A 16,333-nucleotide genomic window follows, 5' to 3' on the forward strand; every position below is an offset into this window, starting at 1 on the left:
TCATTATTTATTTAAATGCCAAGTTTTTATTGAAAAAAGAAAGAAATACATTCCCATTAAATACTTATCTTTCCCTAATCTAATGACTTATAAAACCTATTTTTGAAACAAAATCTTGCACAATCACAAAATACGTAAACTTAGTTGATAAAAGTGTGAAAAAAACTAAATAATTATATTGTAAACGGTAACTATGTTGTATTAATGTTGTTAATCTACTGGGGTATTACTATATTTTTAAGAGACGTATATTTTATATTTTGTATCCTTCTCAAATGTATACATTTACTTACGGGATTATCTTCATTTTTACCTTACCTTGACAATTTTATAAATGACATAGCAGAGATCCAGAGGACTCAGACCCCAAAACACATATGTCATGATCTTGCTCTCGTGGCGCACCTGCAACAAGGCAGAACCGCATGAAGTTTGACACAGGTTTCATATGGTGATGGGTACCAGGTGATGTTTAACGGAAGTGATGAAAGGTATCATATGGTGATGGGTACCACGTGTGTGATATACAGTTAAATACAACAGTTGTGTTCTACTTCGCGTTTCGATGGGGAAACGTTTGATGATAGATGTCACTTTATATGAGAACAACACACTTCAGCAGTTCGATGGTGTCACTGCACCCCAAAGATGCAAATATTTCAGCATACATAAAAAACGCTGGCTAAAATATGAGTTACTTGTTTCTGTTAACAATTTCCATAGACAATTTGTGATCACAGATTTGAAAGAATATTTAGTGCTTAACATAATTTAACATTGCTTACACATGCATGTCCCAAGAAGAACCAGCCTATGGTTACGACGATACCGACACAGAGAACAACGATGTCAAGTGTGTTGATATTGACGCCGTTTACAAGAATCAGGATAACCATGGTGATCTGAAATGTAAATATCAATAAACATTTACAGCTTCAATATTTAGAGTACAAGCAATTCGTTCTCTAGAACACTGGTTTTCTTTGAAGAGTAGATTTACGGCTACTGTAGCTCAGCTTGTGTTTTAGGAAGCGAAAAAGCTGTCCCAACTGTTACATAGTCATATTCCACCAGCCACATACACTAGTTTGACATGTAGTAACAGTATATCACCCTGAATCAGGGAAATACACTGTATGAGAACATCACGGAGATTACTACACTAGTGTCTGTCTCGTTCTGAATAATTGACCAGTTGAATACCAGGTCCAGGTAAATCAGGGAAATGTAAAACATTAAAGATATAGAGATTCCTACAGAAGTGTCCGTCATTGTGGCCATACTACGTTCTTTAATGCTTTATTTGAACCAAACACCCAAAGACACTTTATTAAACCCATTTATATATTAAAGATGTAAGAATGACATTAAACAATATCGATCATGTCTCGTTTAAAGGTTTACGTGCAAATAGAAGGTTGCAGGTGGGAACACGTCTGAATATTGTCAACACGCTGCATGTTTCTCAGTCTGTCCCCAGCTGATTGCGGACCGGATGCCAACAGACACATAACGTCGATGATCGACGCTCTTAGGACGCCACTGTGCCAACGTGTACAACGTGTTGGGCAACGTTTCCTCATTCAAGATGATAATGCATGTGCTTTTCGTGCCAGGTTTGAGACACCATTCGTCCAACAGCAAAACATCCATGTTACGCCCTGACCAGCACTTAGTCATAACTTCCTCCTCCTTGGACATGTCTGGGACCCACTCTCACTGAACTCAGTGCTGCTCTCGGGGGACTCAGTGCTGCTCTCGGTGAACTCAGTGCTGCCTCATTGACCTGGACTGGGATGTCAAAGTCTAATCCAGCCACCTCTCCCATTGATCTCAGTGCTGCAGTTAATGAACTCTCGGTGAACTCAATGCTGCTCTCGGTGAACTCAGTGCTGCCTCATTGACCTGGTCTGGGACGTCAAAGTCTAATCCAGCCACCTCTCTCATTGATCTCAATGCTGCAGTTAATGAACTCTCGGTGAACTCAATGCTGCTCTCGGTGAACTCAGTGCTGTCTCGTTGACCTGGTCTGGGACGTCAAAGTCTAATCCAGCCACCTCTCTCATTGATCTCAGTGCTGCAGTTAATGAACTCTCTCAGTGAACTCAGTGCTGCCTCGTTGACCTGGTCTGGGAACTCAATGCTGCTCTCTTGGTGAACTCAGTGCTGTCTCGTTGACCTGGTCTGGGACGTCAAAGTCTAATCCAGCCACCTCTCCCATTGATCTCAGTGCTGCAGTTAATGAACTCTCGGTGAACTCAATGCTGCTCTCGGTGAACTCAGTGCTGTCAGTGCTGGGACGTCAATGTCTCGTCTCTCATGATCCTGGTCTGGGACGTCAAAGTGCTAATCAAAGTCAATCCAGCCACCTCTCCAATTGATCTCAATGCTGCAGTTAATGAACTCTCGGTGAACTCAATGCTGCTCTCGGTGAACTCAGTGCTGTCTCATTGACCTGGTCTTGGACGTCAAAGTCTAATCCAGCCACCTCTCTCATTGAACCTAGTGGTGCTCTTAATGAACTCAGTGCTGTTCTTGGTGTACTCAGTGCTGCCTCGTTGACCTGGTCTTGGACTTCAAAGTCTAATCCAGCCACCTCTCCCATTGATCTCGGTGCTGCAGTCAATGAACTCTCGGTGAACTCAATGCTGCTCACGGTGAACTCAGTGCTGCCTCGTTGACCTGGTCTGGGACTTCAAAGTCTAATCCAGCCACCTCTCCCATTGATCTCGGTGCTGCAGTCAATGAACTCTCGGTGAACTCAATGCTGCTCACGATGAACTCAGTGCTGCCTCGTTGACCTGGTCTGGGACTTCAAAGTCTATTCCAGCTAGACACTCGACGCTCTCATTGATCTCAGTGCTGCTCTAGAAGATCTGTCTTAATGATTCCCATCAGCCCCTACCTTTCTGGCATGAATGTTTGTATGAATGTATTTGTTGCGTAATTATGTATCCGCAATATTCTACATACATGACGATTGCCTGTAGTCAATCGAGTGTGGTTGATATTATGAGTAACATGATTATCTCCCCTACAGCAGGTATGGTGACATAGTATATACTAGAATCCTCACCCCGAGTTGAAGGTCAAGCTTGAGAAGGTCCAGGAAGAGGAAGAGTTTGTTGCACATGGCCTGCAGCATGGAGCTGGCACCGACCGTCCTGAAGATGAGGTTCCCTGACAGCAGGTACTCCCTGCCCAGCCACCCACCCAGCCCCACCACCACGGGCGCAAGGCAGCACGCAATGATCAGCCGGACCTGAAGGAGACAAGCTGAAGTGAGCTGAACATGATTAAACTGAACTGGGTTGGACTGAGCTCAGATGAATTAAACGAAACTGACCAAGTCAAAACATTGAGTACACAACAGTTTCGTGTCCTGCTGACTGGGTTCCGTCCTATTGCGCACCTTAGTACAATAACCAGTCCAGAATTTTGAGACTAATTCATTCAACCGGGTACATAAATATTTATCAGTTTTATTTGATACATCTAAGCACTTGTATATTGCAACACTACGCTCCTTCTAATCCTTGCAAACACGTCGTGCAGCGTGCTCTGTCGTACAGCGTGCTCTGACAAACGGAAATCGTGGAAATCTCAAAACGAGGCTCTACCGCTACCGTTTGGCGGTCTGGTACGGATTTGATATTTTATCAATCACATTGTGCACTGAATAAGTGCAAAGAACACATAACAGGTGTAACCAGTGAGCCAAATGAATTGTGAATCATTTTACGACCTCATCAAACAGACCTCATCAAACAGGCGTCTTAGTTAAGGTCATGCTGCCTAAACCTCGCCATAAAATATAGAAATACAATGTTATTAAAGTTTAGAAATAAAATTAAGTTGTAAATACCATTTTCTTATGAAACAATGAATTGGAATTCAGTGTAACCATAGTTGTTCGTGGTGTCTCTTTTCACTTTTACACGAGAAAATACGGATCGGCTGAAAAGTAGGTCATAGTCTGAATAGGTAAATGAGATTGAGCTGAACTGAACATTGTTTAACTAAACTGGATTGAATTGAGCTCTGATGAGCTAAACTGAACTGAATAAAACTGAACTGAGCTGAGCTGTGCTGAGTGAACCGACCCAACCCGACCCGATCAGACCTGACCTGACCTGAACTAAACTGGAATAAACGTGAACTGACCCGACCCGACCCGACCCGACCCAATCTGACCTGACCCGACCTGACCCGACTCAACCCGACCCGATCAGACCTGGCCTGAACTAAACTGGAATAAAAATGAATTGACCCGACCCGACCCGACCCGACCAGAACTGACCCGACCTGACCTGACCCGACCCGATCAGACCTGACCTGACCTGACCTGAACTAAACTGGAATAAAAGTGAACTGAACTGACCCAACCCGACCTGATTCGATCTGACCTGACCTGAACTAAACTGGAATAAAAGTGAACTGAACCCGATGACCCGACTTGACCTGACCTGATCAGACCCCGGCCTGATCGACCCGGGCCCGACCCGATCCGGTCCGACCTGAACTAAACTGGAATAAAAGTGAACTGACCCTGGTCTGATCCAGATCAGATCTGACCTGACCTGAACTAAACTGGAATAAAAGTGAACTGAACCGACCCAACCCGACCCACCCGACCTGATCAGACCTGACCTGACCTGAACTAAACTGGAATAAAAGTGAACTGACCTGACCCGATCTGACCTGACCTGACCTGAACTAAACTGGAATAAAAGACCTGACCTGACCAACCCTGACCTGAACTAAACTGGAATAAAGTTAACTGACCTGACCTGACCCGACCTGACCTGAACTAAACTGGAATAAAAGTTCTGACCTGACCCGACCTGACCTGAACAGATTTCACTGGAATAAAAGTGAACTGAACCGACCCAACCCGACCTGATCAGACCTGACCTGACCTGAACTAAACTGGAATAAAAGTGAACTGACCCGACCTGGACCTGAATTGAACTAAGCTGGAATAAAAGTGAACTGACCTGACCCAACCCGACCCGACCCGACCTGACCTGAACTAAACTGGAATAAAAGTTAACTGACCTGACCCGACCTTACCCGACCTGACCCGACCCGACCCGATCAGACCTGACCTGACCTGAACTAAACTGGAATAAAAGTGAACTGAACCGACCCAACCCGACCTGATCAGATCCTACCTGACCTGAACTAAACTGGAATAAAAGTGAACTGACCCGACCCGACCTGACCTGACCCGAACCGATCAGACCTGACCTGACCTGAACTAAACTGGAATAAAAGTTAACTGACCTGACCCGACCTTACCCGACCTGACCCGACCCGACCCGATCAGACCTGACCTGACCTGAACTAAACTGGAATAAAAGTGAACTGAACTGACCCAACCCGACCTGATCAGATCTGACCTGACCTGAACTAAACTGGAATAAAAGTGAACTGACCCGACCTGACCCGACCTGATCAGACCTGACCTGACCTGAACTAAACTGGAATAAAAGTTAACTGACCTGACCCGACCTGACCCGACCAGATCAGATTTGACCTGACCTGAACTAAACTGGAATAAAAGTGAACTGAACCGACCCAACCCGACCTGATCAGACCTGACCTGACCTGAACTAAACTGGAATAAAAGTGAACTGACCCCACCTGACCCGACCTGATCAGACCCGACCTGACCCGACCTAAACTGACCTGACCTGAACTAAACTGGAATAAAAGTGAACTGACCTGACCCGACCTGACCCGACCCGATCAGACCCGACCTGACCTGACCTGAACTAAACTGGAATAAAAGTTAACTTACCTGACCCGACCTGACCCGACCCGACCCGACCCGACCTGACCTGACCCGAACCGATCAGACCTGACCTGACCTGAACTAAACTGGAATAAAAGTGAACTGAACTGACCCAACCCGACCTGATCAGATCTGACCTGACCTGAACTAAACTGGAATAAAAGTGAACTGACCCGACCTGATCAGACCTGACCTGACCTGAACTTGACTGGAATAAAAGTGAACTGACCCGATCCGACCCGACCCGACCCGACCCGATCAGACCTGACCCGATCCGATCCGATCCGATCAGACCTGACCTGACCTGAACTAAACTGGAATAAAAGTGAATTGACCCGACCCAATATGAACTGATCTGACTTTTTACTGGCATTCTAGAAGTCGAAACGTCGAAGTTGTATATCCATAAAAAGTGTCCTCATTCTTGAACTGAACTGAATAAAAGCGAACTGAACTGACCCATTTCGACATGACCCAACCAGACCTGAACTGATCTGAACTGAATCGAACTGAACTGAACAGAAGCAAACTGAACTGAGCTGCACGGGACTGATAATCTGATACTAATTGTCGTTACCTAATTTGGGTTTTGACAATATGCTCTATTTCGTTTAACAAACTGTCCAAATTTAGAATAGTTATATTATGTTATTACTATATAACTATCATAGTAAATGGTTGATGTTTGGTGTGCGAAAAAAGGAGTAATGATTTATTTATACTAATCATAATGATATTGATATATTCGTTTACTGACCAGCTTTATAGTGTCCTGCTTTCCGACGGAATAGTTGACGATGAGGTAGACGAGCATGATGATGGTGGTGATGACGAGGATGAAGATTTCATACGGGCGTTCCTTCAGTACCCCGTGCACCAGATAGAACAAGCAGAAGCCTACGGATGAAGAACTGTGCGATTGAGGAAGTTGGTTTTAATGGTGCTTTGAATGATCTTTCGGTCATCTAAGCGTGATGTGAAGATAGAAGCGATAACACCCTTTCCACATTCATACGAAATATCTGCCCTTATGAGCAGATATTTGTTTCAGCAGTATTACAGCTGTATGATGTTGTTTGTGAACAAATCGGGTCTGAACCAGACAATCCAGTGATTGTCACCATGCAATACGATGACAGAGCATGTGTTCATGAATCACTATGAAATAGTGATGATACCAGGTGTTCGCGAAAAGGTGGGAGTATTCTGCCCCACCGGTGGCACCCGTCATAAACATATGCTAAGTCTAGTCATTTGTTCACCTGAAATAATTCGGGAACGTATGGTATAAGTCAAAATAGGGAATTGCATCGGACAATCGGACAATCCCCAAATGGCGTTTGCCCTGCATGTCAACCTCGTTGGTGAAACCCATGCACAAGAATGTTCATGCGAAAAAACCCAGGATCTTTATCAGAACGAATCTAATATGTGTGTCGACGATCAGCGAATCCTGACATGACTAAGGGATATAACTCTATTCAGCTAAATGCGACGACTAATACCACTGTATCCAGCACAGGTATGTGTATAGATTTAACTGTTTACTCACATACCAGTGTAATCTAATCCGCTATAGTCTTCAGATGTCTTGTTTGGTTCAGTTGTTGTTCTACGCCGCACTCAGTAATATTCCAGCTCTATGGCAGCGGTCTGTAAATAATCGAGTCTGGACGAGACAACCCAGGGATCAACATCATGAGCATCGATCTACGCAGTTGGGATACGATGACATGTGTCAACAAGGTCAGCGAACCCCACTACCCGATCCCGATCCTTCGGGGTGTAATAGCAATATATCTTGGTAACTTAGAATTTTTGCCTTAGGAATTTGCTTAGAATGCGTTAATTAGAAGAGACGTACATGCATTGACAATGATGACGAGGGCGAACACGAAGTCCGTTTGGTGTTTGTCCACAGTGGCCAGCTTGTAGATGGTGAAGCCAGTGGATGCGACAATGGCGATTGCAGATACAACGAGGAACACCAATTCCTTCCTTTCAATATCTTGGATCCTCCGAATCTGAAATTAGATTGGGATTTAATGCAGTTGTTCATGCCACAACAAGCGACATCAAGAATAGTGAGTGAGTGAGTTGTATTTTACGCCGCTTTAGCAATATTCCAGCAATATCCCGGCGGGGCACACCAGAAAAGGGCTTCACACATTGTACCCTTGTGGGTAATCGAACCCGGGTCTTCGGTGTGCCGAGCAGACGCTTTAACCACTAGGCTACCCACCGCCCCACATCAAGAATTGGTTCTACATATTGAACTTGTGATACTTCTGGAATGTTGTTCAAAGCAAAGTTATAACTAACCTGCACCTTAGTATAATAGCATAATATAACTTAGCATTGTTTTCCTGATACTCTAAGACTTTTAAGACTTCATGTTAAAATCGTTCGCTGTTTTGGTGGTGACATCGCTTCATTTGCCCAACAATTTCTTGTTTCGACGGTTTGTTGATAGAAACCTTCTCCAACATAGATGGTATTATTGCTCGAGTGCAGCCCACAAGCTCTGTGTCTTGCGACCAGTAATCGAAACTGAAACCCGACTCCAAAACGCAAGATTTACGAGCAGTAATTTAATCCTTGACGCAAAGTGCCCTTCCTCCTGTCTAAACTTTACAAGGTCTCACTGTTACGGGTACAGGATAACGCGGCAAAGGGCGATGCACAGATATTTTTTCTATAATGAGTGAGTGAGTTTAGTTTTACGCCGCACTCAGCAATATTCCAGCTATATGGCGGCGGTCTGTAAATAATCGAGTCTGGACCAGACAATCCAGTGATCAATAGCAGGGCATCGATCTGCGCAATTGGGAACCAATGACATGTGTCAACCAAGCCAGCGAGCCTGACCACCCGATCTCGTTAGTCGCCTCTTACGACAAGCATGGGTTACTGACGGCCAATTCTAACCCGGACCTTCACGGGTATATCTTTTCTATAGGGATCGGGGTACAATTTAAAAAATATAATCGCATTCATTCAGAAAACGTTTTGCGTTTGTAAGCCAAAACTTGAGTTGATTGGATCCGGTTCTGTCGCGCTGTGACTAAGTGGTAGAGCGTGGTTGCCTTGGCTAGCTATCCCCTCCGGCGGGGACGTGCGACACATGTACTTCACACCTTGGATGGCACACACGACAGCCGCGTTATAACCGAGTGTATCCGAGAGTTGGGATGACTGATATGTCTGGCTGATAGCGGCAGCATGAAGGACACCATGCATGTCAGAGGGAGAACACTGTTCATGGTCAACGGCTGATGACATACATTTGAGATCTGAATTGGCGTGTTTTCAAAAGTGAGGGGTTTTACATTAACTTTTATGTCAATTTCTTCAAAGTTTCTAGGTTTTGGGTGTTTATTAGTTGTTTAACGCTGTACTTAGCAATATTCCAGCTATGTGGCGGCGAGCTGTATATAATCGAGTCTGGAGCAGACAATCCAGTGATCAAGAGCATGAGCATCGATCTACGCAGTTGGGAACCGATGACATGTGTCAACCAGGTCAACGAGCATGACCACTCGATCCCGTTAGTCGCTTTTTACGACAAGCATTGGTTTCGGAACACAATTCTAACTCGGATCTTCGCGCGGAGTTTCGTATTTTAATCTGAAATTAACAGTGAACCAAATAAAAATAAACTCTTCAGTGAAAGCGAAAGGCTGTAGTAATCTAAGCTGTCGAGCATTTTGTTTTCTGTTGTGTGAATGTTTGAATGCAGGTCCATCGGAATTAACCGACTTTTATATATTTGTTTTAATTTTAGAATTGGGTAGGTGACTCTTGACCATCATGGCATGGTAAACGTATGTTCAGCCATCAGCTGTTGCTCCTGTTTCAACCTGCCACTACGTCGCAACATGGAACATATAAGGCCAGCATACCAGGAAGGGAGGGAGTTTAGTTTAACGCCGATTTTAGCAATATTCCAGCAATATGACACCAGAAATAGGCTTCACACATTGTACGCATGTGGGGAATCGAACCCGGGCCTTCAGCGTGACGAGAGAACGCTTTAATCAGTCGGTTACTTCCACCGCCCTGCCAGTATATGAACTGAGGGTGGAATCTGCCAAAACCCTGTATTAGTACTATAAAGGTTTACCTTCGATCTACACTATATATATTATGGACGATGACATCCGACCGATCTCTTGCACTGGGTGAAGTATGATGGACGCCGGTACCCATTTTCTAACAGTAGGAGATGCATTGTGGACGCCAATATCCACCTGCAATCTTACAGTAGGAGATGCATTATAGACTCCGACATCCACCTGGCATCTTACAGTAGGAGATGCATTATGGGTGAAGACATCCACCTGGCATCTTACAGTAGAAGATGCATTATGGACGCCAATATCCACCAGGCATCTTACAGTAGGAGATGCATTATGGACGCCAATATCCACCTGGCATCTTACAGTAGGAGATCCATTATAGACTCCGACATCCACCCGGCATCTTACAGTAGAAGATGCATTATGGGTGAAGACATCCACCTGGCATCTTACAGTAGGAGATGCATTATGGACGCCAATATCCACCAGGCATCTTACAGTAGGAGATCCATTATAGACTCCGACATCCACCTGGCATCTTACAGTAGGAGATGCATTATGGGTGAAGACATCCACCTGGCATCTTACAGTAGGAGATGCATTATGGACGCCAATATCCACCAGGCATCTTACAGTAGGAGATCCATTATAGACTCCGACATCCACCTGGCATCTTACAGTAGAAGATGCATTATGGACTCAGACATCCACCTGGCATCTTACAGTAGGAGATGCCATTATAGACTCCGACATCCACCTGGCATCTTACAGTAGAAGATGCATTATGGATGAAGACATCCACCTGGCATCTTACAGTAGGAGATGCATTATAGATCCACATCCACCTATCTTACAGTAGAGATGACACATCCACCTGGCATCTTACAGTAGAAGATGCATTATGGATGAAGACATCCACCTGGCATCTTACAGTAGGAGATGCATTATGGACTCAAGATATCTACCAGGCATCTTACAGTAGGAGATCCATTATAGACTCATCCACCCGGCATCCACCCGGCATCTTACAGTAGGAGATCCATTATAGACTCCTGACATCCACCCAGCAGATCCATTATAGAGATCCATTATGGGTGAAGACATCCACCCGGCATCTTACAGTAGGAGATGCATTATGGGTGAAGACATCCACCTGGCATCTTACAGGAGATGCATTATAGACTCCGACATCCACCAGGCATCTTACAGTAGGAGATGCATTATAGACACCGACATCCACCCCAGCATCTTACAGTAGGAGATCCATTATAGACTCCGACATCCACCGGGCATCTTACAGTAGGAGATCCATTATAGACTCCGACATCCACCTGGCATCTTACAGTAGGAGATGCATTATAAACTCCGACATCCACCCGGCATCTTACAGTAGGAGATGCATTATAGACTCCGACATCCACCTGGCATCTTACAGTAGGAGATGCATTATAGACTCCGACATCCACCTGGCATCTTACAGTAGGAGATGCATTATGGGTGCCGACATCCACCCGGCATCTTACAGTAGGAGATGCATTATGGGTGAAGACATCAACCTGGCATCTTACAGTAGAAGATGCATTATAGACTCCGATTTCCACCCGGCATCTTACAGTAGGAGATCCATTATAACCTCTGACATCCACCCGGCATCTTACAGTAGGAGATGCATTATGGGTGAAGACATCCACCTGGCATCTTACAGTAGGAGATCCATTATAGACTCCGACATCCACCCGGCATCTTACAGTAGGAGATGCATTATAGACTCCGACATCCACCTGGCATCTTACAGTAGGAGATGCATTATAGACTCCGACATCCACCTGGCATCTTACAGTAGGAGATCCATTATAGACTCCGACATCCACCTGGCATCTTACAGTAGGAGATCCATTATAGACTCCGACATCCACCCGGCATCTTACAGTAGGAGATGCATTATAGACTCCGACATCCACCCGGCATCTTACAGTAGGAGATGCATTATAGACTCCGACATCCACCCGGCATCTTACAGTAGGAGATCCATTATAGACTCCGACATCCACCTGGCATCTTACAGTAGGAGATGCATTATGGGTGAAGACATCCACCCGGCATCTTACAGTAGGAGATCCATTATAGACTCCGACATCCACCAGGCATCTTACAGTAGGAGATGCATTATAGACACCGACATCCACCCGGCATCTTACAGTAGGAGATCCATTATAGACTCCGACATCCACCGTAGCAGATCATTATAGACAGTCCACCTGGCATCTTACAGTAGGAGATCCATTATAGACTCCGACATCCACCCGGCATCTTACAGTAGGAGATCCATTATAGACTCCGACATCCACCTGGCATCTTACAGTAGGAGATGCATTATAGACTCCGACATCCACCTGGCATCTTACAGTAGGAGATGCATTATGGGTGAAGACATCCACCCGGCATCTTACAGTAGAAGATCCATTATAGACTCCGACATCCACCCGGCATCTTACAGTAGAAGATGCATTATGGACGCCGACATCCACCCGGCATCTTACAGTAGGAAATGCATTATGGGTGAAGACATCCACCCGGCATCTTACTGTAGAAGATCCATTATAGACTCCGACATCCACCCGGCATCTTACAGTAGGAGATGCATTATGGACGCCGACATCCACCCCAGCATCTTACAGTAGGAGATGCATTATAGATGCCGACATCCACCCGGAATCTTACAGTTGGAGATGCATTATGGACGCGTTCATCCACCCGACATCTTACAGTAGGAGATGCATTATGGACGCCGACATCCACCCGACATCTTACAGTAGAAGATGCATTATGGACCCCGACAGCCGGTGTGTAACACAATGTGTGAGCATCGTATCAGGCCTGTCTTTAATTCATACGACAAAGGACCAAGGTTTTGGTCGCAACAAACTTTCCATTATCTACAAGACTATCCCACTTGCACCACCTATCAGCACACACACACAAAACATTTTTGTGTCACACGTATGGATAGCTTATCAAGTACAGATGACATAGCGACAAAGTTAAGGTCAAGTTGTGCCGCAATAGAACGATTACAGATAATGGACCAGAGAGACCAGTATGCATCGAGCCCATCCATCCCCCCTTCTCTCTCTCTCTGTTGTTTTGTCTCCCCTCTCTCTCTCTCTCTCTTTTCTCTCTGTTGTTTTGTCTCACCTCTCTCTCTCTCTCTCTGTCTCTCTTTTCTCCCTCTCTCTCTCTGTCTCTCTCTCTCTCTCTCTCTCTCTCTGTGTCTTCTGTCTCTCTCTCTCTCTCTCTCTCTCTCTCTCTCTGCTCCCTCTCTCTCTCTCTCTCTCTCTCTCTCTCTCTCTCTCTCTCTCTCTCTCTCTCTCTCTCTCTCTCTCTCTCTCTCTACCATATATGTCTTACAGTGGGATATGTATTATAGACACCGGCACTTTTCTGTATACATCTGTTTATCATGTACAGTAAAATCGGCCTATGGACTCGGTGTTGAATGAATATAACACAGTATATACTGGCAATAGCTTTCAGAATTGCTATGTGTCCATGCTAAGCATAAAGATTGTAGATAGAGATCTTAACAATGCGATAACATACTTCATGGTGAACACGATATCTATATTGTGAATGGCCATGGACTTTTTTTCTATCTTGCTCAAGGTCCTTCAATATCGTGTGTCAGGGCGCTGGGACCTCCTTTAACGCCAATGACACAAAGCCTCCCTCCCTCCCTCCCTCACTCACCTTCCCAGCAACAGTGGTCTCTATCTGGGGACCTGTTGGTATCCCCAGGTCAGCGAAGGAGAGGGGTGGGCCGTCGTTGTCGTCGCCCGTCACCGCCTCCTGATCGTAGTTGGTGCTGCCGTATAATCCGGGCGTCGCCGATCCAGGTTTCACGCTTTGGTCCGGAGACACTGAACCGTTTTCCGGGGACGACATTGTCAACTTTTACCTCTCCCTAGAAATGTTGCTGACCGAACGAAGTCGTCTACGTCGATGGAAGTTAACTGCTCTACTTGCCGAGTATCCGGGTAAGTATGACGACACAAACCCTTCCGTGTTGACCTCCCCGCTACAACACTATCTAGCTGCCCCACTTTAACGCGGGCGACTGTCAGTGTAATCTGATCGGGCACACAGAACCTACTCTCGTAAGTGTCTGTCACTGACAACAGATGGATTAGCAACAATTGCATTGTCCATTAGTATTGTTCGTTGGTGACAGAGTGCATTACGTTTCTGCTATATCAAAGGCCATCGGTTACATTCGTGATTTAACATTGGACGACCTTTTGTATACATGTATATATATATTCCCCACTCATCCTGATATGGACTAACATCATTACTTCCGAGATCCAAATCACAACGCTCTAGGATGACCAGCGTGACTGTACCTGTCACGTAGCAGACATGAGGTATATCTTGTATCTCCAGACGTAAGGTGACATGAGGTATATGTTGTATATATAGAAGTAAGGTGACATGAGGAACATGTTGTATACAAATAAGGTGACATGAGGTATATGTTGTATATATAGAAGTAAGGTGACATGAGGTATATGTTGTATATAAAGAAGTAAGGTGACATGAGGTATATGTTGTATATATAGAAGTAAGGTGACATGAGGTATATGTTGTATATATAGAAGTAAGGTGACATGAGGTATATGTTGTATATAAAGAAGTAAGGTGACATGAGGTATATGTTGTATATATAGAAGTAAGGTGACATGAGGTATATGTTGTATAGAAGTAAGGTGACATGAGGTATATGTTGTATATATAGAAGTAAGACATGAGAGGTATATGTTGTATATATAAAGTAAGGTGACATGAGGTATATGTTGTATATATAGAAGTAAGGTGACATAGGTAGGTATATATGTTGTATATGTTGTATATATATGAGTAAGGTAAGGGTGACATGAGGTATATGTTGTATATATAGAAGTAAGGTGACATGAGGTATATGTTGTATAGAAGTAAGGTGACATGAGGTATATGTTGTATAGAAGTAAGGTGACATGAGGTATATGTTGTATAGAAGTAAGGTGACATGAAGATATAGAAGTAAGGTGACATGAGGTATATGTTGTATATAAAAAGTAAGGTGACATGAGGTATATGTTGTATAGAAGTAGTGAAAGGTGACATGAGGGTATATGTTGTATATAAGTAAGTATGAGATGACATAAAGAGGTATATGTTGTATATAAGTAAGGTGACATAAGGGTATATGTTGTATATAAAGTAGGTGAAATATGTTGTATGACATGAGGTATATGTTGTATATAAGTAGAAGTAAGGTGACATGACATAGAGGTATATATTGTTATATACATGAGGTATATGTTGTATATATAGTAAGGTGACATGATATATAGTAGGTATATGTTGTTATATAGAAGTAAGGTGACATGAGGTATATGTTGTATATATAGAAGTAAGGTGACATGAGGTATATGTTGTATATATAGAAGTAAGGTGACATGAGGTATATGTTGTATATATAGAAGTAAGGTGACATGAGGTATATGTTGTATATATAGAAGTAAGGTGACATGAGGTATATGTTGTATATATAGAAGTAAGGTGACATGAGGGTATATATGTTGTATATATAGAAGTAAGGTGACATGAGGTATATGTTGTATAGAAGTAAAAGGTGACATGAGGTATATGTTGTATATATAGAAGTAAGATGAAGTGACATGAGGTATATGTTTGTTACAGAAGTAGGTTGACATAGAAGTATATGGAAATGGACAGTGAATAAGAGGTGACATAGGGTATATGTTGGCCTGAAGTAAGGTGACATAGGTAGACAGTAAGGTGACATGGGTATATGTTGTATAGAATGGAGTGACATGAGTGAGATGTTTGTATATAAATCAGGTGACATGAGGTATATGTTGTTTAGAAGTAAGGTGACATGAGAGGTATATGTTGTATTAGAAGTATGTTGACATGAGGTATATATTTGTACAAGAATGTAGACATGAGGGTATATGTTGTACCAAGTGAGGCATGGGGTATATGTTATTACAAAGTATGGTGACATAGGGTATATGTTGTATATAGAAATGGGTACCATGAGGTATATGTTGTATAGAATGGAGTGGCATGAGGAGTAAATGTTGTACAGAAGTAAGAATTGACATGAGGTATATGTTGTATAGAAGTAAAGGTGTCATGACGTACATGTTGTATAGAAGTAAGGTGACATGAGGTATATGTTGTTTAGAAATGGGTGTATATGGGTCTATGTTGTATAGAAGTAAGTGGTATGAGGTATATGTTTCAAGAGGTAAGGTGATATGAGGTATATGTTGTATAGAAGTAAGGTGACATGAGGTATATGTTGTACAGAAGTAAGGTGACATGATGTATATGTTGTATAGAAGTAAGGTGACATGAAGTATATGTTGTATAGAAGTAAGGTGACATGAAG

General features: G+C 43.7%; 2 protein-coding genes across 4 annotated transcripts in view; one reads left to right on the forward strand and one right to left on the reverse strand.

Annotated features, from left to right (window-relative positions):
* Positions 1–13,926, reverse strand: part of LOC124290674 — a 32,943-nt gene extending 19,017 nt beyond the window's left edge. For all 3 annotated transcript variants that reach the window (XR_006901998.1, XR_006901997.1, XM_046727469.1), the window contains exons 1-6: positions 13,624–13,926; positions 7,662–7,821; positions 6,555–6,694; positions 3,077–3,262; positions 786–902; positions 319–405 (exon numbers count right to left, since the gene is read on the reverse strand). Coding sequence is in view for 1 of the 3 variants with exons in the window: in XM_046727469.1 (XP_046583425.1) it covers positions 319–405; positions 786–902; positions 3,077–3,262; positions 6,555–6,694; positions 7,662–7,821; positions 13,624–13,818 (885 nt within the window). In the remaining 2 variants the exon portion in view is untranslated. The remainder of the gene's footprint in view (positions 1–318; positions 406–785; positions 903–3,076; positions 3,263–6,554; positions 6,695–7,661; positions 7,822–13,623) is intronic.
* The window catches only part of LOC124290678, a 39,636-nt gene continuing 37,084 nt past the window's right edge, over positions 13,782–16,333 (forward strand). Inside the window, exon 1 of the mRNA XM_046727474.1 lies at positions 13,782–13,910. Coding sequence (XP_046583430.1) covers positions 13,844–13,910 — 67 coding nt within the window. The 5' untranslated portion in view covers positions 13,782–13,843. The remainder of the gene's footprint in view (positions 13,911–16,333) is intronic.

This window comes from Haliotis rubra, unplaced genomic scaffold (genome assembly GCF_003918875.1).
Source record: "Haliotis rubra isolate DU_JTF1 unplaced genomic scaffold, ASM391887v1 Scf470, whole genome shotgun sequence".
Taxonomy (NCBI): domain Eukaryota; kingdom Metazoa; phylum Mollusca; class Gastropoda; order Lepetellida; family Haliotidae; genus Haliotis; species Haliotis rubra.